The sequence below is a fragment of the Dromiciops gliroides genome, chromosome 1 (assembly GCF_019393635.1).
Source record: "Dromiciops gliroides isolate mDroGli1 chromosome 1, mDroGli1.pri, whole genome shotgun sequence".
NCBI lineage: Eukaryota > Metazoa > Chordata > Mammalia > Microbiotheria > Microbiotheriidae > Dromiciops > Dromiciops gliroides.
This window is the reverse complement of record NC_057861.1, coordinates 319,946,856-319,972,439: the sequence shown is the minus strand read 5'-3', so window position 1 is coordinate 319,972,439 and position 25,584 is coordinate 319,946,856. Positions and strand designations below refer to the sequence as shown.

Genomic DNA, 25,584 nt, shown 5'->3' with positions numbered 1-25,584 from the left:
TTACCTGTGCTGACTCCATCCTTTTCCCTTTAATTTGAGCAGGAAACAAGGCCTACTTTCTCATCTGTATACCTACCCCAACTGCCCCTTCTGCCTTTGGCTAACTCCCCAAAGGCTAGATAGCAAGAAAATAACTGTTTATTGATTTGGCTGTTTACTGTCCATTCTATGTCTAGGCCTGTGCTAGGACTGTGGGAGATACTAGCATAGGGGACCTTTTGTAGACTTTTTAGACTACACTGGTTAACTCCTACAGAGATTAAAGTCTAGCAGTAGTGGGGGCAGGGAATGTATAAATAGCAAAAAAAAAAAAAAGACTACAGTATAAAAGGTGTCGTAAGGTGCTGTGTGGTTACTACCAAAAGAGGGAAATCAATAGCAGGAACTTTGGGTTGAATGCTCACCCTGATATATACTAGCTGAGTGACCCTGGACAAGTCATTTGATGTCTATGAACCTCAGTTTCCTTTTCTATCACATTGGAATACTGATACAAATCCATATAGCTATTATGAGAGAAGAACTTTGAAAACTCTATGGAAATATGAATTACCATTTTTGTAAAATGGTGACAATAATTCTTATGGAACAGTGGGAGAGGTCCTGGACTCAGAGTATTCCTTTTGATTCTTATTCTATCGAGGTGTATGATACCATATCCAGGTCTTGGTAGCAGTTACAACTGGCCACCAAGTTGATTTTCCTTCATTTCTCAAGGAGCTTAATACCTTGCTCACAGTCTTCCCTCTGCCCCAACTTCTGTCCTTATACAAAGGGGTATGCCAACATTCAGACATCCTCATCTCTCATTTCACTGATTATCTCAACTCTCCTGACATGTACTTTTAGTTGATTACATAGCCATAAGCAAGAATGGTAACACCCTTGATCTCTCCATCACCCATAAGTGCCCCTTTCCAGGATCAAGCATTCTGAAATTCCTTTATCCAACTATAATCTGTTGTTATTCTATCTTTCCCTAGGCTTTACTTCTCCCAAACCTATTCTTCATTCATACCATAGCCTCCATCTCTATCCCTCAGTGTTCTTCCTGCCCATCTGGTTTTATTTTCCTCCCTTCCCAATATGGACCCAACAGCCCATTCAGCTGTATACTACTATTCTCTACTTTCTTGCTGCCTCTCCCTATCACTGCTCATATCTTTGCCAAAGCCTAACCCAAGATCACCTTTGCCATTCACCTCCTAGTTCTCCTTGCAGTTTTGATCCATCCTTCCCCCATACTCCATCCTCTTCTGGCAGATTGCTTCTACAGTTATCCCCTCTCTCACTCCCTAATCTTTAATCTCTGCTTATCTACTTCCCTCTTCTCTGCTATGTGCAAATAAGAGCAAATCTCACCCATCCTCAAAGACCCTTAGCTTCATCCTATATCTCTTCTCTCACAAACAAATCCCAAAATAAAAAATGCTTACCTTCCTAACCTCTACTTCCTCTCCTCTTATTTACTTCTCATTCTTGCAATCTGGTCTTTAGCTTTTGCAACAGTAATCAAATCAGCACTACTGCTCCTAGAAAAGACATGCCAATCCATTGTCCTGTGGCTACATTTACCATCCCAGTGACACTGTTCCTCTCTGGTCAAAATATAGATTCCTCAAGCCACACTGTTCCTCTCTGTGTCATTTCCCTTGTTAGAATGTAAACTCTTTGAGTTCAGAGACTATGTGTCTTTCTGCATTTGTATTCCCATCATTTAGCATAGAACCTAGTACACAGAAGTGATTCATAAATACTTTTTTTCATTCATTCGTTTGTTCACTCACAAATAATGAAACAAAATCCACTCACATCAGTTACCAATGATCTTTCTTTAAAAAATGTTATTGATGTCTTTTATTTTGATTATAACTTTCATCTCCTAATATATTCTTCTCTTTTCACCTACCCCATAAGTCATCTTTTATAACAAAGAATAAACAGAAAGAAAAAAAGTTCAGCAAAACCACCACAACAGAATCTGACAGCATCTTCAGTTTTCCATAATCACTGCTGCCAAACTCTTGAAAGAAAGAAAGAACATTATCTCATCTCTTCTCTGGGGCCAAACTTGGTCATTATAATTACATGGTGTTCGGCTTAATTTTTTTTCTCTTCTTTCTATTCCACTTTGGAGTCTCAGTGATCTCTTAATTGCTGAGTCATAAGGTCTTCTTTGCCTTCATCTTTCTTGACCTGCAGAATTTGGTGCTGTTGACAACCATCCTCAATGTTCTCTCCTCTTGTCTTATAGTTGTCCAGTGTCTTCTCAGTCTCCACCATCTGTTTCTCATCCTATAACTGTGGATGGACTTCAAGCCACCATCCTGAGCCCTCTTCTTTTCTCTCTCTACGACTCTGTCTCCATGATCTCATGAGCTTCCAAAGGTTCAGTTATCTCCAGGCAAGTAACTCCCAGGTCTATATATTGAGCCCTAGAGTTTTACATGACCAAGGACATTTCTAAATAAATGTTCTCAAATTCAACATGTCTACAACAGTACTCATTGTCTTTCTAACTCTTCTGATTTTGTAGAAAGCAACATTATCCTTCTGGTTACCCAGGTTTGAAATCTAATCTTGCTCGATCCTTTACACTTCCTCACCTCCTATGACCAAATCAATTGCTGTCTTGTCCTTTCTACTGCCATAGCGTCTCTTGTATCCATCCCTTTCTCTCAACTTACAGGGTTATCATACCACCCTAATTCAGGACCTCAGCATTTCTTTCTAATTAGGTTAGCAATTGCTTCCTAATTGGTCTTCTAGCCAGGGTTATCTCTTTACTACAATCTATCCCCCATAAACCGCCCAAGCAATGTCCCTAAAGCATGTTAATACTCTCATGTAAAAATTCCAGTGGCTTTCTATTGCCTCTAGGATAAAATATAGATTCCTCTACTATTCAAAACCCTTCACATTCTGACTCCAACCTTCCTTAACAACATTATTCTACTTTACTCTCCCTCATGAATCTTGTAGAGCAGCTAGGTGGTGCTACAGTGTGCATAGAGTTCTGGGCTTGGGTTCAGGAAGACTCATCTTCCTGAATTCAAATCTAGCCCCAGGCACTACTAGCTATGTGACCTTGGGCAAGTGATGTAACCCTGTGTGACTCAGTTTCCTTATCTATAAAATGAGCTGGAGGAGATGGAAAACCATTCTAGTATCTTCGCCAAGAAAACCCCAAATGGGGTCATGAAGAATTAGACATGGCTGAACAACAACAGTGCATTCTATGTTCTAAGGCAAATTATCCCAGTTGCCTTTCCTTATACATGCCAATCAACTGCCTGACCCTGTGGTTTTGCATTGGCTGCATCTCATGCCTGGAATTCACTACCTCCTCATCATTACTTCTTTGAATCCCTAACTTTCTTTAAAATTCAGGTGCCATCTCCTACATGAAGCCTTCCATGATCCTTCCTGCTGCTTGCTTCCCTCTCTCCTTATCCTTTACTTTGTATGTAGTTTGTATTTACTTGCAGGGGTGTGATGAAGCCATCTCTGGCTTAAGAACATTTTATTAAATTTTCAGTATGAACATTTACACCTCAGAAATTGGCAGTGTCTACAGGGCTTTGGTAGTTTTTTCTCCTTGATTGTCTTGACTTAAGTGATGAACAAAATGTTAATAATACAGTCTAAAAGTCATAGTATATGAATAGAGGGAGTTTTTTTGAGCTTGTTAATTACTTGGCACACACTTATTTATATGTATTTATGTTGATTTCTCCAAAAGAATGTGTTTCTTGAGGTCAGGGAGTGTGTCACTTTTGTTTTCTTTCCCTATTGTCCATCACCATTCCTAGCAAGGAAACACTTTATGAATACTTGATGGTTCATGGATTTATTAAATAAGAAAGGTCCAAGTTCTAATCTTGACTCTGAAACTGAATAAATATAGTGCCTGGCATATAGTGGGTACTCAATTAGTGTTTGTTGAATTGTGGGACCTTGGACAAATCACTCAACCTGTCTTAGCCTCAGTTTCCTCTTCTGTGAAATGAGAATAATAATAATAATAATATTTGTAGCACCTACCTCAGAGGGATGTTGTGAGGCTCAGCTGGTATAATGTATGCAAAGCACTATGCAAACTTTCAAGGGCCCTGTAAATGCCAGCTACTTGCTCAACTGGTTCTACTGAGGCAAGTATGGACCTTTTAAGTGCTATGTAGACATGACGATTATTGTTGCTGCTGCCACTGTTGTCGTTAACCATAGGATCTCCAAGAAAGGAGAGATCACTGTGGGCTGAAATGGTCAGGGGAATATTCAGTGGAAGAATTAGTACTTGAGGTGGGCCTCAAAGGATAGATGGGATTTAAATAAACTCCCATTCCAGGTGAGGGCAAAAATTTGGAGACAAGAATGTCTGAGGTATTTTCTGGAGGTAGGGAGACTAATCTGATTGGAGCAGAGTTCATCAAGGTGACTAGTGTGAAATGAGGCTGGAGAGAGAGATTGAAGCTGGACCCTAAGGGCATTGAAAGCCAGGTTTTGTTCAATTTTATGTTGTGTGATATGAGTAGCTGCTGAAATTTCCAGTAGCTCAGTTCATACAGAAGTCCTAGTATTTCATGCCTTTGGAAAGACAGTCACACCTCATTCATCTGGTCTGGTTTGTAAAGGAGGTCAGCCTAACTTGGAGACAAAGTCTGAGTTAACAAATATTCAACCGAGACAATAGTTGGGTTATTATGTGATTACTTATTGAACTGGCCTAATCAGGTGTTGTTGAGGAAGGGTCTTTTGGGGGATATCATTTAATAATAGGTAAGAGCAACTTAGATGTAAAATTCTAATTATTGGCATCTAAGTAGAATATTTACATTTATGGTAGACTGTGGCACAGTAGGAAAAAAAAAGGTGACCTCAGGCTCTGAAGATCTGCTTTTAAGTCTTGCTTCTGACACCCTGGTTGGGAAACTGAGCCGGAGTTGCCCAGGCAACTCAAACAGCATCTAAATTGCCCCAAACTGTGGAACTGCATTGGTAGGGGAGATTACTCACTAGTAGCTCCCCATACAGTTGAAATCACAGGTCTGAACCAAAAAGAAAATGGAATGTTGGAAACAGTTGATTCTCTTAAAGTAGGTTAGACCTGCCTCTTACTATCTTATTTCCATTATTTATTAACCAAGCTAGGCTTTTTAAAAAAATGTAGATAAAGAGAAGGTCAACTTCATCTCAACATTTTCCCAGTTAGTAATTGTCTGAATTAATGAGGTTTTACTATGGATCAAATCTGTTCCCTCTGAAATACGACTATGAAATAATGCTGTTAAGCTATAGCTCCATGTTTTTCCTGCCAGTGTATTTTCAGTTAAAGGCACAGAAGGTCTGGATTTGAATCCATATTCTGCAACTTAGTACCTATGTCACTTGTGTGATCCTGAAAAAATTTAAACTCTCTGGATCTTAGTTTCTTCTTCTGTAAAATGAGGATCCTATACTAGTGCTTTCTCTTCCAACTCTTAAGGCTTATGATCTAAGCGTAAAATTCTATTGACCTAATTGTTGGGGCAGCTAGGTAGCCTAGTGGATAGAGTACTGGGGCCTGGCATCAGGAAGACTCATCTTCCCAAGTTCAAATCTGGCCTCAGATATTTCCTAGCTGTGTGACCCTGGACAAGTCACTTAACCCCATTTGCCTCATCTATAAAATGAGCTAGAGAAGGAAATAGCAAACCACTCCAGTATCTGCGCCAAGAAAACCCCAAATGGGGTCACAAAGAGTTGGATATGGCTAAACAACCCCAACAATTCAATCTAAATGTAAAGACTGTAGCCCAGAGAGCAGTCCAGTGCCTCTGAGCACAGATCTTGAGAGAGATCTCCTTGTTGTGCATTTTCTTTCCTGTGTTTGCTCCCTACTGTTTTGCTTCTTTTGCCAAGGCTGGTCCCAATTTTCAGTCATCTTCAGAAGTTTCCAGAAGAAGAGAACAGCTATCCCTCCTCCTGAGTAATTATCTCTGCTCCAGCAAGTCCTAGCACGGTGGTGATGAGGGGATTTTGTAATTATGATAAAGCTAACAACATTGCAGAGCCCTCTTCTTCCTTCTGAGAGATTCCTTGTGCCAGGAGACCAGGAATTTGCTAATTGGATTAGAGAAGGAGCTGCCACTGGAGGGGCCCATCTCCCCATTCCACAAGGAGCCCCTGGGACAGAAGGAGGCAGGAGGAAGGGGAGGGATGTGTCAGGAGGTTTGGATTATTTCTCAGTTGGCATCTGAGGTGTGTGGCCTTCTGAGACCAAGTGGAGAACTCGCAATCTTGCCTGCTGCCTGCCCCACTGACTTAGTGTCCCAGGCTGGCTAGTTTTTCTTCTTTATTTGGGGAAAGCTTACATTATTCCTAGAGTTTCTCAGGGACCCCTGGGATGAAGATGGGGGCCTCAGGGTTTAGGGGTGAGTGCTGGTAACAAAAAGACTGGAAGAGCTTCCAGATGGGTTTCTCTTCTCCTCCCAAACAAATCCTCAACACCTTGGTTAATATCTAGGCCCTGTCTGATTGAGAGGCAGGCTAGTTTAGGGAAAAGTGAAGTGATCATGCAATCAGAGTACCTGGAACCAAATCCTGCCTCTGTACAGGTCACTTTACCTCCTTGGGCCCCAGGATCTTCATCCAAGAAGAGAGGGTAGAATTAGGTGGTCTCTGAGGTTCCTTCTTCCTCTAGATTTGTGATCATAAAAACCTAAAACTCTTCTAACCCTGTCCCCAAACTAATGATCAAGGAACAGTAGAAAGAGTCAGGGGCCCTGCTATGGAGTCCCAACTTTGGTCTTTGTAACAAGCTGTGTGACCTATTGCAAGTCACTGTCCCTTTGGGACTCAGTTTCCCCATGTGTACATTGGCTAAAATGATCTTTAAGGTCCCTTTGAACTGCAGGTTAAAGAATTCTAAGGGTTGGGCTGAATTCTGGAATGATGGGTTCATAATGAGTAATTAGGAGCTCAGCAAACTTGGGGGCACAGCCATACCTCTGAAGGTGACACTGGGGAGGACAGTCACTCTCCCATAACCAATCTCTTAGAGAGAGAATCATGGGCTGGGGGGGCCAGCCAGGGGACTGACCCAAGGGAGCCATTCCAAGGTCATTACAGCTGTTAGCAAGTGAGCAGGGCCTATTCTGAGTGTCACGGACAAGCCCTAGCACCTAATTATAGGCTAACTGATTTGTGATATTTAAATGACAAGATCTGATGGAGTGCAATCGAATCCTTGCAGTAATGAGCTGCATTATAACCATGTTCTTCAGTGGTGATAAGAATAATGACAAAGTAAGTTCTAATAAATGGGGCCGGCTCTGGGGGAAAAAAAATTGTGAAGCACGGGAAGCTTCAAGCATCCAGGCCCCTTCTGCTCTCCCACATCAGAGCCTGTCTTCAGGAAAGGTTCTCCTACGTGGTGATGGGTGCCTCGCTGTATCACAGCGGTGTAATGGTTAGAACACGGAACTACGAGTCAGAAAAACAGGGTTCAAATCTCTCCGTGACACCGCGTGACTCTGAGCAACACGCTTCATTTCTCTCGGCCTCAGCTTCCTCGTTAAAATGTGGAGATTGGACTTGAAGACCTATCTCTAACTTTATAATCCTAGCATACCATGTTCCCTGGTGAGAAGAGTGTGGGTATATGCTTGTGTGTGTGTGTGTGTGTGTGCATGCGCGCGCGTGTGTTTAGGTATATGTTGGGGGAAAGTGTGTACATAAGGTCAAGGTAGTCAGCAATTTGACCAAGGATAGAGGCACCATGATACAAGGAAAAGAGTAGAGTCAGAGGACCTGAATTCAAATCCCAGTTCTGAGGTTTACTCCCTGGGTGACTTTGAGTAAGTTACTTCTGTTTGGGCCTCAGTTTCCTCATTTGTAAACTGAGGGGGATTAGATCATGTGATTTCTAAGTTTCCTTCCAGATCTAAATCTATTATCTGTGATCTTATCATTTGGGTAGGGAGTTTTATGGTCATGTCAAATTCTTCATGACCCCATTTAGGGTTTTCTTGGCAAAGATACTGGAGTGGGGGGCAGCTAGGTGGCACAGTGGATAAAGCAATGGCCCTGGATTCAGGAGGACCTGAGTTCAAATCTGGCCTCAGACATTTGACACTTACTAGCTGTGTGACCCTGGGCAAGTCACTTAACCCTCATTGCCCTGAAAACAAAAAGAAAACAAACAAAAAAAGAACAAAAAATAAAAAGCAAAGATACTGGAGTGGTTTGTCATTTCCTCCTCCAGCTCATTTTATAGATGAGAGTTAAGTGGGTTAAACAAGCAGAGTTAAGTGATTTATCCAGGGTCACACACAGCCAGTGAGTGTCTGAGGCAGGATTTGAACTTGGGAAGATGAATCTTCCTGACTCTGGACCTGGCATTCTATCTCCTAAGCCACCTCACTGCCCCAATCTAATTGCTGCTAGATTAGAGTTCAGCATAATTGGATTCTAACTTTGGCTCTACTATTTACAAGCTGTGTGGATCTGGGCAATTTATTTTTCCCCTTGGGCTTTAGTTTACTCATCTGTAAAATGGGAACAATAAAAAAATCATACCTGCTCTATCTATCTCACTGGTTTATTGTGGGCTAGTTGGCCTCTGTGGCCTCTTCTAGCACTAATAGGTTATGAAATGAGATCATATATGTGAAAGCATTTTGGAAACTGCAAACAACCATAAAGAACCAAAGAGACTTAGCCAGGGTCACACAGCTAGTAATGGTCTGAGGTCAGATTTGAACTCATGACGTTGAGTCTTCCTGATGCAAGGCCTAGTGCTTTATCCAATGCACCACCTAGGTGCCTGACTCAGGAGTGGGGAATGCTGAATTTAGAGAGTTGGAGAGGCTCTTGGAATACTTTAGGGATATAGAAACAATAGAGATGAGCATCTAGTTAGCAAGAATACTTAGTGACAATGGGAAGTTACCATCTCTCAGCTGGAATGACTTCCTCCTCTGCCTTGCCCTGCCGGGCACTGGCCTCACTCCCTTGTCTCAGACTCTCTGCCCCATCATGGGCGGGGTCCCTTTTCCCTTCAACTTGAGGGAGTGCGTCCTGCTGCTTTCCCTGGGCCTGGTTTTCTTCATTAGAATAAAAGCCCTTCCTTCCTTCCTTCCTTCCTTCCTTCCTTCCTTCCTTCCTTCCTTCCTTCCTTCCTTCCTTCCTTCCTTCCTTCCTTCCTTCCTTCCTTCCTTCCTTCCTTCCTTCCTTCCTTCCTTCCTTCCTTGCCTCATTTTATGGTGATATTACTGTGCCAGACAGGAAAAGGAAATTTTCTTATAAACCCATTGACATGGGATAATAGAACCATCAGGTTCTATGTCCTCACATTACCAATGAGGGCACTGAGATCCAGAGAGGTTAAGTGAGCTTTGATCATACAGGTAGCTGAGCTGAGATTTGATCTCAGGTTTCCCGACTTCAAATCCAGTGTGCTTTCCACTCCACTGTACTGAATAAATGTCCCTGAACCTTGGGCAGACACATCTTCCAGGACTGGAGTCTGGGAAGGGGCCAAGGAAGGCATGGCAATGGAAGGAAAGACTTACTTCACTGTCTTTGTGTAAGACCATCCCTTTATTTCTTTCCAAAATAATCCTTGGTGGTAGAGGTAGGACTGGAAGAATGCCCCGATCATTGATTGGTATGACACTGTCATGATTGATAAGATCCTCAAGCCTGAAATGTGACTGACTAGAAACCAAAGGGGGAGAAGAATAACTGTGGAGATTGCATGCCAGTCTGGATGCTGAGCCAACCACTGGACTTCCATCTCCTTCTCTATGGTCTAGATAGCTTTGTGGTTTCTACCACAAGAGGTGCTAATGACACCATGTTTAGAAGGTCTGGTCATAGTGTAGCTTAGGTGGCTTTTCTCTACTGCATGACAACAGATGTAACCTGAGCTCTGGCTGACCATGTCTGGAAGGAGTAGCTTTGCTTAACAAAGCACACCAAGTAGGAGGTGGCTGTAGGTATCTCAGTGCAAATGTACCACTCAACTGCAGACATAGCTCATTCATTTTCATTGCTTACAAGGGCACCTGTGTTGGAGGGGCAGCTTGGTGCAATGGAGTGAAGACTATTGTGAACCAGGAAACCTGGCTGTGTCACTCATGAGATGTAGGACCTTGAGCTTGTCACTTCCCAGCCCTGAAGTTCTGGTTTTTGCCTTTGCAGAATGAAGAGATTGAACTAGATGACCCTTTAAGGCTGCTTCTGTGGTTGCCAAATCAATATGAATTACAAAGATGGAAGTAGGGGTCCAGGCACTTATGTGTGCAGCAGGGGTAATCAGGAAACCCCCAGATTTGCTGGAGTAGGGCACCTCCAATGGAGCTGGGAATGTGTACTAGCCCATTTTTGACACTGACATGGTGAGCCCATCTGACTGGCCCCCAGGGACTGGCATTGTCTTCCAATGATTGGTTGACTGAGACCCAAGGGAATGAACTCTGACCATGAGGGCCTTCTTCCTCTAAAACCTACAAGAGCAAGGATTCATTGGTCAGCTTTAGAAACTTTTGCTAGTGTTCCCTCTCCTTTGGACATCTAGAAAGGCATATAACCATCAGCAAGAGACTGGAGCATGTGCCCAACTCCATGGGAGGTGTCCTAGTCCCACATATAAAGGAGAACAGGTGAAGTGCTTCAGTTGGAAAGGGCTCTAGTTTGAGACAAAAACCCGTAGTTGAGTTCTAGTCCTGATTCCCTAGACTAACTCACTGTATGATTTTCAACAAGGTCACAACCTCTCTAGGTCTTAGTTTTTTCCCCCATCTTTAAAATGGGAATAATGATATCTGCCCTCTTACCTAGAAAAGATAGGGTAAAGATGTGTTTTGAAAATATTTGAAAGCACTCTTTAAGACTGAAAGGAATTTATTTATTCATGTCTCTGGGGCTGGACTAGAAACTAGACTGGCCCTTGGTGAGTGGGAAAGGGGAGTGTGGTGTAGTGGAAAGAGCATTGATCTTAGAGTCTGAAAACCTGAATTCAAGGTCTGCCTCTGACATTATCTGTATGAACCCCAGAAGGTGACTGCATCTCTCTGAGGTTCTGTTCCCTCATGTTTAAAATGAAGGTAATAATATTTGCACTGAAAGCCTTAAAGAGCAATAAAAAGTTATATTACTTTTATACAAGAAAAAGAGAAGAGAGGTCCCAGACCTTTCCTAATACCCACAGAAAACAATCTTTACCCTTCTCATTGTTCCCCATTTAGCCTCCTGCCTCCTAACAAAAAATAAACCAACCCTTGGTGGAAGAATGTTCTTTATCTCCATTTAGCTTTTAAAGCCCTATACCATCTTGCTCCCACCTATCTTTCAAGTCTTATTGGGTATTATGAACCCTCCCACACTTTGTGACCTAATCTCACTGCCCTTCTCTATGTTCCCCACATACAAAACTCCATCTCTAGACCTTTGCATTGGTGGTTCCCAATGCCTAGAACACCCTCCCTTCTTATCTCGACCTCTGAGTCTCTTTCTTCCTATATTATACAACCCAAGCACCATCTTCTTCTTGAAACCTTTCCCTAACGTCTCCTGCTGTTATAAGTTCCTCCTCTTCCAAACTACTTTATGTTTAATTACCCTCTATATATTTATACTTACCAACTTTATGTTTATGCTGCATATATGTATATTTATGTATACATGTGGGTGTATGCTTGTTGCTTCCCCCATTAGAGTGTAAGCTCATTGTGAGTAGATTGTTTCATTCTTTGTACTTGTATTCCACCTAGCACGGCACCTGACACACAGTAGGTACATAATAAATGCTTGTTGATTGATTGTCCCCTTTAGGGCATCAAGAATTAGAATGGAACTCAGTGGATTGAGTGAACCAGTTCTGTGGGTTTACAGGGAACACGGGCGTTGGGGGTGTGTGCGCACGCGCGCTTCCATAGGGATGTGTCTCTGAGTCCCAGAAAGCGAAGTTGTTCCTTGTGGATGTGTCACCATTTCCCATTGCTGCCCCTGCAGGGATCTCAGTGTGGATGCTGGTTTGAGCCATGCTCAGTTCCAGGTTCGACCCATCCCTCAGCACTATCAGCATTACCTAGCGACGCCTCGAATGCACCACTTCCCCAGGAACTCTTCCTCCACGCAGATGGTAAGTGAGAGGGCTCTGCTGGGAAAACGCTTCCCTGTGGTGCCTGCCAGGAGCTCATCACTTGTCCCTCCAGGAGCACCTCCCTCCCCTTCCCACCCTCCCCAGCTCCAACCAGGAGAAGGAACCAACCTAACAATGAGGTGACATTGGGCAAAGCAAGTCAGTTTAGAAGGGGAAGCAGCAGGAGAGAGAGCAGATGTTGTACTATGGTCTGTTGGAAAGAGCTCTACTTAGAGAGACAAACAGGCGAGTTGAGTTCTAGGCTGGATTCCCCAGGCTAATTCACTATATGATTTTTTTCACAAGACCTCTCCAGGTCTTAGTTTTCTCCATCTCTAAAATGGGAATAATGGTATCTGCCCTGCTTACCCAGAGAAGATAGGATGAAGATGAGTTCTTTGGAGGAATTTTAAAGCACTCTTTAAGACCAAAAGGAATTCATTTTTCCTTTCTCTGGGGCTGGCCCTTGGTGAGTGTGGAGAAAAGGGAGTGTGATGTAGTGGAAGGGCACTGGTCTTAGTGTCTGACCTGAATTCAGGATCTGGTTCCAAGACAATCTATTTGAACCTGAGGAGTTGATTGCATCTCTCTGAGATTCTAGACTAGGTATAACAATATTGGCTTTGTAAGCCTTAATGAACTATGTAAATGTGAGTTATTTTTGTTTTTATGTAGGAAAAAGAGAAGAGAGGTCTCTAGCAATTCCAAGAAGTTTGTAGTCTTGTTGAAGGGACAAGATAGGTACACTTAAAACATCTGAAGAAATAAATAATATAATATAGAATCAAAAGCTGGATTGCATGGTGAGGACACCAAGGCTCCAACTGAATTAGGTGTGTTCTGAAGGGGAAAGAAGGTTGAATAAGTAGATTGAAACCAGGTTTTGGGGGGCTTCGGAGGCCTGGAAGAGGAGTTTGTGTTTGACCTGATAGGAAGTGAGCACTATAGATTGTTCAAAGAAGAGTGACACAATGCTAGAAATGGATGGGAGGGATGAGCCAGGGGCTGTAGGGAGGGGGAAATGACAGAAATTAGTCCGTCGTAAAGACCTGAGTTCCTTTTTGTGTATTCATGGCATTTTCTCCGCCTGTCACAGGTCGTCCATGAAATCAGAAATTACCCTTATCCCCAGCTTCACTTCCTTGCTCTTCAGGGACTGAATCCAAACAGACACACATCGGCCGTGAGAGAAAGCTATGAGGTATGTTCTCCCCAGCTCAGTGACCCACCGAGGCACTCTGGGTTAGATCCTGGCAGGTCGCCGGCTATAAACCCTGAGGTCAGATTGCACCAAAACCTACAGTGGCTTCCTATCGCCCTGAGAGTAAAATTATTATCCTCTATTTTGCCCTTAAATATATTTTTATTTTAATATATACTTCATGACAGGTTATATAGAAATCTGTCTTTTATAATAAAATACATATTTATTATAAAATCAACATATTTATTATAAAATATGTAAAATCTATGTTTTATAATAAAATATATAGAATCTATATATTACATATATAACCTACATTTTATAAAAATCTATGCTTTTGATATATAAAATCCATATATTAAAAACTCTAGATATTTATATAAAAATATATTTTATATTAAATATATTTTAAATATAATCCTCTATTTTGTTTTTTAAAAATATACAACCAGGGGGTGGCTAGGTGGTACAGTGGATAAAGCACCGGCCCTGGATTCAGGAGTACCTGAGTTCAAATCTGGCCTCAGACACTTGACACTTACTAGCTGTGTGACCCTGGGCAAGTCACTTAACCCCAATTGCCTCACCAAAAAGGAAAAAAAAAAGTTATTTAAAAATATACAACCAGGGGGTGACTAGGTGGTGCAGTGGATAAAGCACTGGCCCTGGATTCAGGAGTACCTGAGTTCAAATCCAGCCTCAGATACTTGACACTTACTAGCTGTGTGACCCCTGGGCAAGTCACTTAACCCCCATTTCCCTGCAAAAAAAAAAAAGAATAGTAAAAATATACAACCAACTTGACCCTACCCTTTCTTTCCAGCCTCACTGGATACTGTTATCCATCTTGTTCTTGGCAAACAATCCAGCCAAAGTGACCTTCCCTTTGTCCCTCACACCTGATGCTCCATCTCTTGTCTTCATGCCTTGTGTATTGGCTGTCCTTCATGACTAGAGTCCACTCCCTCTTTACTCCTGCCTCACAGAGTCCTTCTCTTCCCTTAAGATGCAGCTGAGGCATCAGCTGCCACTTTTTAGAACAAATCTTTCTGGATCCTTCCAACTAGGAGCATCTCCTCTCCCTAAACTGCCTTATATTTATTCTCCTTATATTGATGCTGTATACACACTTATATATGTACTTGTTGCCACCTCTATGAGAATATGTTTCTGCTGAGTAGGACTTGTTTTCTTTTTTGTAGGCTTGCATATGGCAGTTGCTTAATACATTTTTGTTGATTGATAGAAGGGGGGGAAAAGGAGGGAGAACAGAGGAAAGAGAATCTTTTTCATTGCATTTTTATGTAAACCAGAAAAGTTCCTTCTGCAGTCTCTTCTGTAAGTTTATTGTAGTCTCACCAAGCAGCTCACTCTGTGTGTGTGTGTGTGTGTGTGTGTGTGTGTGTGTGTGTGTGTGTTTCTGTCACAGGAGCTACTTCAGCTGGAGGACAGACTGGGCAGTGTGAGCCGAGGAGCTGTACAGAACACCATTGAGAGGTTCACCTTCCCCCACAAGTACAAGAAGGTGAGTGACTTCTCCCAAGCATCAACTGGGCAGAATGGCAGTGTTTACTATGGCAGAGGCTGTGGGACTGGATCCAGCTCATGCTTAGAGAGATATAACAGCGGCAACCAAAGTCTGGGGCCCCACTCATCAGCCCGGAGGACAGGGTACCTTTATTGCCCTTATTCAGTGCCTGATAGAGATGATAGAGAGGGTGGTAACCCTTGTAGAAAGATGAGGGTAAGGGTGTGTTTGTATGGATATTCCTGGGTTCTTGATTGGCTGTGACAGGAAGGCTCAAGCGCTGGCAGATTCAGTAAGCTGTAAAGGCTTCAGGTATGGGCCTGGTGACAGACTGTGTCTACTGTCTGAGGATCAGCAGCAGAGAAGCTCATGACCAGAAAGTTGGCTGCTTAGTGAAAATATTTTTGGCCTCAGTACCACATCAAATAGTGGCCATGATAAGTAATAACTCAAGCAACATATATTTATTTATTTATTTATTTTTAATTTTTGTGTGTGTGTGAGGGAATTGGGGTTAAGTGACTTGCTCAGGGTCACACAGCTAGTAAGTGTCAAGTGTCTGAGGCCAGATTTGAACTCAGGTCCTTCTGAATCCAGGGCCAGTGCTCTCTATCCACTGTACCACCTAGCTGCCCCCAGCATATATTTATTAAGTGCTTACTATGTGCCAGGCACTGTGCTAAATGCTGGAGAAATAAAGGGAAAGCAAACACAGCTCCTGTCCTCAAGGAACTTACATTCTACTTACAACATGAAAATAAATGTGTTTCTATAAGACACATTGAGAGTTCATTGAGTATAACCTTAGAGAGGAAGGCACAAGCTGCCAAGGGGAGCAGGAAAGGCCCCATGTCAGAAGTTTGAGAACTAAGAGTGTACAAGCAGATGTGTATGTCCTTAAGAAGATGGGTATGTGTAAGTGTACAGATGTGTGTAACAATACTTCACATTGGTCATCTTTGGTTAAATGTGGAGAGATTTAAGCTCAGAGAGGTTAAACAACCCACTAACAGAACTGTGTGGTTGTTTGAATTATGGACAAGCAGACATCTGCTGTCTATGGGAGGACATGTGGCTGGCCTGGAGAAGGCAATGCAGTTTCCCATAAGGTGACTGCTATGTTCTAGACTGAATGAAGTTAGACTAGCTGAGCCTTAGTTGGGAGAGCTAGCATCTGATCCTGGCTCCGAGGCTCATTCTTTGGGTAACCTTCAATTTTCACCTTTTTAGGTTTACATGTTAGAGCACTGGGCTTGGAATCAGGAAGTCTCATTTTCATGAGTTCAAAACCAGCCTCAGACACTTAGTAGCCGTGTGACCCCAGGAAAGTCACTTAACCCTGTTTGCCTCAGTTTTCTCATCTGTGAAATGAGCTGGAGAAGGAAATGGCAAACCACTCCAGTATATATATATATATATATATATATATATATATATATATATATATATATATATATATATATATATATATATAGCAGAGCAATGAGGGTTACGTGACTTGCCCAAGGTCACACAGCTAGTAAGCATCAAGTGTCTGAGGGTGAATTTGAACTCAGGACCTCCTGAATCCAGGGCTGTTGCTTTATCCACTGCACCACCTAGCTGCCCCCTCCCTTCATATATTTTGGCCCTTCTGAATCATTCAGCATCTCTGTGGCTATTTTCTTTCTTATATCATAGCTGTTATGCTTTTCAAGTACTCTCAAGTTTTTTGGGGGGCCCTGGACCCCTTTGGCAGTCTGGTGAAACCAATGGAGCCCTTCTCACAATAAGGTTTTTAATTGTAAAAAAAGAAAAGGCCTAAGATTACAAAGGAAACCATTCATATAGAAGTAAAGATGCATTTTCCCCCATCCAAGCCTATGAAGTCCCTGCAAATCTACTTTTTACAGGCCTTTTGGTATCTGCGGACCCTAAGTTAAGATTCCTGGCTTCAAGTATCTAACTTTGCTGAGATATTTAGAAGTTGCTTTCTTACTCCTTTCTTTTCAGTTTAAAGTCTTCTTGGTTGATATTTAAGGCTACAGGAAAATTTATTCCTGCAAGTCCTTGTTAGGTATACTCCATGCCTGGACAGCATCCTAACCTGTCTGTATTTTATACCATGGTTTAGAAACCAAATCCTGTTTTCAGACATCATCTTAACCAGAAGCTGTTATTTCCCACATTTGTCTTTTCTGAAGTTCCTTCTTACAATTAGAAGCAGTGATAAAAAGAATATTTGCATCTCCAAGCTCTTCAATTTCTGGCCCAAACTTTATAATCTGTAGATTCCTTCTGGCATTATCATTTGTTCCCATGTGAATCATCTGAAATGGGTTAGTGGCCACCAGGTTTTGGGAGGCTCTCCCTCAAGTCCTATATCCATGCCCTGGGAAGTCAATAGACCTTTCTATGATCAATGCAACTTCAACAAATGCTTTTCCACAGGGAGTCACCAACTATCATTACTTCTGATCATTACTGAATTCTCTCCCTCCCTCTTTCCCTCCTCTCTCTCTTCTCTCTCACAGATACTCTCCTCTCCTCTCCTCTCCTCTCCTCTCCTCTCCTCTCCTCTCCTCTCCTCTCCTCTCCTCTCCTCTCCTCTCCTCTCCTCTCCTCTCCTCTCCTCTCCTCTCCTCTCCTCTCCTCTCCTCTCCTCTCCTCTCCTCTCCTCTCCTCTCCTCTCCTCTCCTCTCCTCTCCTCTCCTCTCCTCTCCTCTCCTCTCCTCTCCTCTCCTCTCCTCTCCTCTCCTCTAACATGCACACACACATGCATGGGCCTAACCGTATTTCTTATAGAGGATGCAATTCCTTCCATCCCTCATTTTGTGTAGGCATCTATTATTGAGGTACAGGGATCCTTCTTACCTCATTTTATCCACATTCTTCTGTCTTCCAATATCCCGACAAAGGTCAACATTTCCTCCTACCTCCAAGTTCCCCTTGTTCGTATTGGTAGCTCTTGTGGCTACCTGTCCTGGAGAAATGCTGTGGTGAATTGCCTATTGACCACTCCTATTCACCTTGCTGGGGGCTCCTGAGGGAGACTTTATTTATTATGGTGGTTTTCCCAGAGACAAGTCTAGCTTGCTTAATTGCCCTTGATTGGCAATTAGCAGCTTCCTGTCAAAGCTTCAATGTCTCTAAATAAGACAGAAAATTGGAATATGTTCTACTCTGAACAGCATTTATGTGGAGGTAGAGAAAGGACAACATAGTTTATAGAATCTTAGGGTTGGAGGGGGCCTCAGGTGATGAAGAGCAGTCTGACTCTGCAGCATCCCCAGGAAATGACTAATCAGCCTACACTTGACTTCCAGGCACAGGAAGCTCACTACATTTTGAGGCAACCAATTCTGCTTTTGGAAAGTTTCAGGAAGTTTTTCCTTCTATGGACCCCAAATCTGCTTTTCTGAAACTTCTACCCCTTGTTCTTAGTTTTGCCCTCTAGGGTCAAATAAAATAAGTCTGATCCCTCTTCTATCTGGTGGTCCTTCATAGACTGGAAGACAACTGTCATACTCCTAATTTTTCTCTTCTCTAGACTAAATGGTCCCAATGGTAACCACTTCTTATACGGTACAGTTTCTAGTAAAGACCCATACTAACTATCTTTTGAAATGTGTCAATATCCTTCCTAACATGTGACACCCAGAACTGAATACAGCACTCCAGGCATGGTTTGACCAGTGCCAAGTACAGTGAGAATATAACCTCCCTTGTTTTGTACACTATACTTCTAGAGTAAGTGATTAATTAAAGATCTTTCTCCCTTTCCCCCTTCCCCTTCTCCCTCCCTCCTTCCTTCCTTCCTTTCCTTCCTCCTTTCCTCCTTGCCTCCCTCTCTTTTTTCCTACCTACCTATCATCTATCAACCACCTATTTCTATCTTCTCCCTACCTATCTTTTGACCTATCACTTAACTTTTACCTACCTACTTATCCACCTACCTATCCTTCCACTTACCTATCACCTATATATCTGAATTGCCTATCCATTATCTATCAATCTATCTCATATATTATTTATCTACCTAGTTATGAGGTTATCTTTTTTTTTTTTTTTGAGTCTCCCCATTTTGCCCAATCTGAAAGTGCAGGTTCAATCCCTCTAGTGATTAGCTTGGGAACTTTCTTTCTCTATTTCCACCTAAGTCTGTTTGCTCCTACTTAGGTAACCTGGTAGCTCCTGCTCTTGAGGGCTAAATATATTGATGCTTAACTCAGTGTGCACACATAATAGGCCTAGTCCACTGCAGCTCAGAACTCCCAAGCTCAAGAGATTTGCCAGCCTCAGCCTCTTTAGTACCTGGGACTAGAGGGATGAGCCACCATGCCTGGAATCTCTGTCTCACCTCTCCTTGCCTCCCCCCTCTCTCCCCCCTCTCTCCCCCCTCTCTCCCCCCTCCTCCCCCCTCCTCCCCCCTCCTCCCCCCTCTGCCCCCTCTCCCCCCTCTCCCCCTCCCCCTCCCCCCTCTCTCCCCCCTCTCCCCCCTCTCCCCCCTCTCCCCCCTCCTCCCCCCTCCTCCCCCTCCTCCCCCCTCCTCCCCCCTCCTCCCCCCTCCTCCCCCCCTCTCTTTCCCCCTCTCTTTCCCCCTCTCTTCCCCCCCTCTTCCCTCCTCTCTTCTCCCACTTCCCCCCCATCCCCTCTCTCTCCCACAAATCTATGATCCTGTGATCCTTGAGCTCACAGGGTTGTTTTTTGGGGAAACTTTCTAGATCTTAAGGTGCCATAGAAATGTACTATCTTTCATTCAATCATTAAATATTCTTTTTAAATCAATGGTGTGTCTCAACCCTGTACTAGTTACAATGCGGGTTACTAAGATGAATAAGACAGGGTCCCTATTCTTTAGGATCTTAGATATAGCCCATTCAGGGATTGCTACATATGCTTGAGGAATTCAGAGAAGAGAATATCAATCAAGTGTGGAGTATTCACAAAAGGCTTCAGAAGGAGGTTGCCTTTAAGTGAGCCTTGAAGGATAGACAGAATTTGGAAATCATAGTGAAGTATGGGGCAGGGATGGGGCAAGAGGGTTATGTAAGTTGGGAGAGCAGCTTAAGCCAAGATCAAAAAATAAGGAAATGAATATATCATGTTTGGGAAATGGAGACCAGCTGGCTGGAGCAAAAAAATGTTGGGTATTTATGAGAGAAAAATTAATTCAATCTTTCATTGAATAAATATTTATTGAGGACCTACTATGTGCCGGGCACTGTGCTAAGCCCTGGGGATATAAAAAGAGGCAAAAGACAGACTTTGCTCTCAAAGAGCTCACAACTTAATGGGGGAGAATGAGTTGGTTGACAAAAATTATTGATGTAAGGGGACTTAATAAATATTGAATGAATGAATGAATGATTTCTGAGGTCTTTTCCACATTTGAGATTCCTATGATTTTATGAGTGAATGAAACATTAGGGAGTCAGAAAATTACATATCTCTCGAGCAGGAGATGGACATGGTGAAAGTTAGGAGGGAAGAAGGTTATAATGAGGTAGTGATAGAGCAGAGAGAACCTTGACTCTGGAGTCAGAGGTCCTGGGTTCAAATCCTGACTCTGGTGCTTATTTTTACCTATAGGATCTTGGGCAATTACTTAACCTCCCTGGGCTTTGGTTTTTCTCATGGAGTTGGCCTATATGAGCTCTAAAGTCTCTTCTGGCTCTAGGCCAAAGATCCTATATTGTTCATCCTTCATTCTTGGAAAGGACCAATGGCATCATGGGTGATGCCTTGACTTGCACATGAGCTGCGCAAAGTCATCAGCCTCACTCTCTTCTCTGGAGTCATCAGATTACAGTGGCAAGACAAAAGTCAAGACAACTGGTGATGGCCCTGATGTAGTGGGGAACCTTGGCCTTTCTATTAATGTCTTTCCTATGTCTCAGTTTATCTGAGGCTACACCAATGAACAATGGACAAGGATTAATTATTAATTGATTAACAAGTTTAGAGGCTGTTGCAGTAATTCAGGTATGAAGTGAGGAAGATTGGTATTAGGGTGCTGGCAGTGGAAATTAAAAAGAAAGGGTGAATTTAAGAGAGCTTTATAATAATGTATATGATAGGAGCAGCTAGGTGGCACAGTGAAGCACCAGCCCTGGATTCAGGAGGACCTGAGTTCAAGTCTGCTCTCAGACACTTGACACTTACTAGCTGTGTGACCCTGGGCAAGTCACTTAACCCTCATTGCCCTGCAAAAAAACCAAACAAATAATGTATACGATACAACTCCAGAAATGATCTACCAACCTTCTTGATTTCCTAACCTCTGTCCCCCGAAAGCTGCGTAGGGACCATAATAAATGAAGTTACCCTCTTCTCTCACTTATCTGGCCTGAATTATCGGTGAAAGTGTCCTTCAAATGGCATTCTGCTCCTCAATCAATGATGCACCTACTATGTGTCAGGAACTGTGCTCATCGGAATCAAGTATTTTGGCTGAAACTGAGGAAGGAAAACAGGAGCCAATTATAGGATGGGCCACAGAGGGAAGTCATTTGGTTTCAATTCCTGCCAGGCCAGGTGATAGGCGTGATACAGATTTGGGGGGAAGGAACCCATTTTGAGAAGGGGCTTAAAAGGGGTTGCTGGTTCACTGGAGGAGATTTCTCCAGCCTTGGAGTGTAGTACTGATGGAGGAAAGTCAGAAGAGACAAAACCAGGGCAGTGGAGTGGGAGGCTCCTGGGAACACCACCCCTGATCTAAGGGGTGAAATGTGAGTGGGGAGGGAAGGAAGGGATTTACTTAAAAAACACAGGAGCCACCGGGCCTGCTCTTTGGTAATTGTCTTGCCTGTCTTTCTAACAGCGAAGACCCCAAGAAGGCAAAGGCAAGAAGGAAGATGGGGAGGAATCAGACACGGATGAAAAATGCACGATTTGTCTGTCCATGCTTGAAGATGGAGAAGATGTGAGGTATGATGAAAGCCACTTTGGCCCCTGTTCTCCACTCTCCCGACAGCTAGTCATCAAGTTGATGCATATCACGAGAAGAAATCTGTGTGTGTGTGTGTGTGTGTGTGTGTGTGTGTGTGTGTGTGTGTGTGTGTGAGAGAGAGAGAGAGAGAGAGAGAGAGAGAGAGAGAGAGAGAGAGAGAGAGAGAGAGAGAGAGAGCGAGGAGCAAGCTTGATTTGGGGAGGTATAATGTGGGACAGAAATTGCTATTTGGTGAGCTTGGCACAAGGACTTCCCCTCCCATTCAGTCTGGGAAGTGTCAGCCTGGAGGAGGTATGTTTTAGGACCTCATTCAAGGACCTTTTTATCTTCTGTTCAATTCAACAAACATCTGTTTAGTACCTACTGTGTGCAAGGCACTACTTTGGGCAGTTGTGAGCCTCCTTAGCTTCTGCCATGGAGAGCTGCCAACTGTCTCTTTTGGATGAACTTCCATTTGCTCCCCAAGAGGGTTTCCGACTATAGTACACCTTGCTCTTAGCTCTAGGACTGCCCGGAGAGCCCCTCCTTCCTGTCAATCCCAGAGCTAACGCATTCTTGTCTCTTCCAGGCGTTTACCCTGTATGCATCTCTTCCATCAGCTGTGTGTCGACCAGTGGCTCGCCATGAGCAAGAAATGCCCCATCTGCCGAGTGGACATTGAAACACAACTGGGCGCCGACAGCTGAGGTGACAGTCCGCCTGGCAGATGCCCCACTTTCCTTCACCAGGTCCCCCGACGGCCATAGCCCTTGCAGCCAAACTTTGCCTTCTGAGCCATTTGATTTAAAGGAAAAGCCTGCAAGCACATTTTGCGGAAAGAGGAATCGGTGGTATCAGCGTCTGAGGGATAGGCAGGAGGCCCCACCCAGCCCAGCCCGAATGGTCACCACCCCATGTGTCATGCGTGGGGGAGGGGCCATTGCCCAGCCAGGGGGGCGGGAAGGGGGGGCCCACGCTGCTGAGGATTTAGATGGGATCTCGAAGGTACTAGTTGGATAGTCTGGCCCCTCAATCCTGGCCTTCGAAGGATTGTATATATACCTCTCGACTACGTAGAAACCATGTAGGGGTCTCTAGCTATTTCTGTGGATGGCAACCGGAGCATGTTAGCTTAAGAAAAAAATGTTGTGTGTGGTGCTCTAGTCATCTTGTGGTGGACATGTCGCTATTGCCGAATTTGCACCAAATATTTCTCATCAAGTCCCTTGTTTGGTGCCTGACAAAACTGACCAACGACAGCCCGAATCTTCCCATCTTTAGGAGAGAAGGAAAAAAAAAAGGTACAAAGGTTAAAAAAAAAAAGCCAAATCCTGTTTACAGTGAAAAGGATGATTTCTTCACCCAGGTCTGGGGGTGGGTGGGAGGGGCTTCTCGTTCTTTGTGTTGGTGTTTCGTTTTTTATTTTTGCTTTGATCATGTTTACAGTGTACGCAGCGGTGGAAGGAGGAGGGGCATCTGGGAAAGAGATGGGGACGGGCGAGGATCCAGTGGGAACAGACGGGATCCCTCAGGATCCCTACCCGAGCCTCCCACCTGGCGTGCTGGGGTTCAGGGTGGGTGGCCAGGGCGGGGAGAGAGGAGAGAGGGAGGTCCCTTCTGAGGGAAGGATCCCGAGCTCCCACTAGCCCTCGGAGGAGCCAAGGCTTGGCTTCAGGGCTCCCCGCCTGTTTCCCCATAGGCTAGAGAGAGGCTGGCCTTCAGCTATCGTAGCTTGCTGCATTCCCCAGAGCCCAACTGCTATCGCTCTGTGTTCTCCCCTCTGCTGCTCCCTGCCTCGTGGCAAAGAGGCGATTTAACCGCTGCCTCCCTATGCAAAAATAAATAAATAAATAAATAAAAAAGTAAGTAAAACATAAAATAAAATAAATAGCATAGATAATTAGTAGCTGGTCTTGGCCAAAGTGTTCTCAGCTGCTCCTCTGAGAGCTCTGGCTGGCGCTCGAGGAATGATGAGGCTCACATGCCCCAGGAGGCTGGGAGAAGGCCAAAGCTTGCAGCCTGTTCTCTATGGTGCCAGCCAAGGTGGGGCATCACAGACCAGGAGATGGTACTTGAACTTCCTCCGGTCCCACCTGGAGAGACAGAGACTGGGCTCTGGCTCAGAGAGAATCTTCACTGGGAAACTGGGGGCAAGAGGCCCCCAGCCCCTGCCTCCTCCCTTGACCTGCTTTGAGCAAGTCACGTCCCTTTTCTGTGCCTCAGTTTCCCCATCTGTAAAGTGGGGGAGAAACTAACTTTTTTTCCCAGCCCCCACTCCCTCTACCTCCACAGGATGTTGTGAGGATTAATTAGTACTTCTGCTCTCTCCTGAGTCTCTTCTCAGGGTGGGGAAAAACTTGGAAGTTCCAAATGATTCCAACTAATGTTCCCCCCACTCCCCCCACCCTGCACAAAGCCACAGCTTTTTTGAAGCTTGGAGGGAGCAGAGGGAATGAAAGAGGAGGCGACAGGTGGGAACCCATGAAGTTCCATCTAGCACCAAATTGCTTTTTTTTTTTTTTACTATTACTCTTATTAGCATTATTATCACGACTATTATTATTAGCTGGTCCATGCTTTCTTTTTCATGGGTGAGAAACACCAGGAATTAGGACATACCAAAAGGAGTGTGGGGGGAGTGATTACAGCTCATATGGAATTCTACTATCTTCCTTTGGCCTTTCCTATTTCCTTTCCTCCCACCCATCTACTACCCCTCTCCCACCCCCTTTTCTCCCCCTGCCCTTTCATAAGCTAGAGAGGACATGGGGAGAACATGGTCCCAGTGTTTAGACCATTGGGTGGAGGAGGGAGTAGGCTTGTTTTCTGTCACTCTAGAGCAGAAGACTAATGGGTAGACGTTATAGGGAGAGACTTCAGTTCCATCTAAGACCATTTTAACTGTCCTCTGATTAATCCGCTATGGAAGAGGCTTGTTTTAAGAGGCATTGAGCTTCCCATCATTGCAAGTGTCCAAAAAGATTACTGTCTGGTGGGGATTTTCCTAGAAGAGATTTCTGCATTGGATGAGAGATCGGACTGAATAACCTAGAAAGTCCCTCTAAAATCCATGATTCCGTGGAGTTTTTTTTTTTAAGTGAGATAATGTATGTAAAGTGCTTCGCAAACCTTAAAATGCTATATAAACGCAAGCTATTATTATTAGTGCTCACTGTGAGTCCACTGTTGTGCTAAGCGCTATGGGGGATATGAGAGGAAGAGGAAAACACAGGTCTTGCCCCTAAGGACCTTACAGTCTAGGGAAGTAGGCAATACCCACATTAGGGAATGTTACAATACATGACAGTGTTAAAGGAAATGCCACACTGCAAAACTGCACTGAAGCCAGTATTTAAATAACAACAAAACAAAATTCACAAAACTGCCAGGAGGCTATCAGTACTTTCAGTGGGGAGGTAAGGCTTCAATCAGAAGATAAGCAGCCGCCTTGTCACAAACAAGGACCTTAAGGAAGGGCAGACTAGTCCCGATGCAGGGGCTCACGCCATGGGGTCATCAGCAAGAGAGGTTCCTTTCTATAGCTTTAAGTAGAAAGATCTCTCCCTGTTTTGGTTCCTTGTTCCACCCTCCGGGGTGGTTGGAAGAGACAGGAAGGTTCAAGGGAAGCAATGGGTTAGAGTGGAAAGAACACTGGTTCATGATAAAACAGCTGGCTTCATCTTGAGCTGTAACACTAACTGGGTGACCTTGGGTAAATTCCTTCCTTGCTCTGTGCCTCAGTTTCCTCATCTGCAAAATGAGGGGGTTGGACTAAATGATCTCTATGGTCTGGTCCAGCTCTAACTTTCTGTGAT

At 43.8% G+C, this 25,584-nt stretch overlaps 1 protein-coding gene across 2 annotated transcripts in view; it reads left to right on the top strand.

Moving 5' to 3' along the window:
- The window catches only part of RNF165 (ring finger protein 165), a 169,780-nt gene extending 147,091 nt beyond the window's left edge, over positions 1-22,689 (top strand). For both annotated transcript variants that reach the window (XM_043976071.1, XM_043976070.1), the window contains 5 exons: positions 11,998-12,127; positions 13,224-13,328; positions 14,761-14,856; positions 21,662-21,768; positions 22,359-22,689. In XM_043976071.1, the coding sequence (XP_043832006.1) occupies positions 11,998-12,127; positions 13,224-13,328; positions 14,761-14,856; positions 21,662-21,768; positions 22,359-22,476 (556 nt within the window). In that variant the 3' untranslated portion in view covers positions 22,477-22,689. The remainder of the gene's footprint in view (positions 1-11,997; positions 12,128-13,223; positions 13,329-14,760; positions 14,857-21,661; positions 21,769-22,358) is intronic.
- Positions 22,690-25,584: the final 2,895 nt, after the last annotated feature.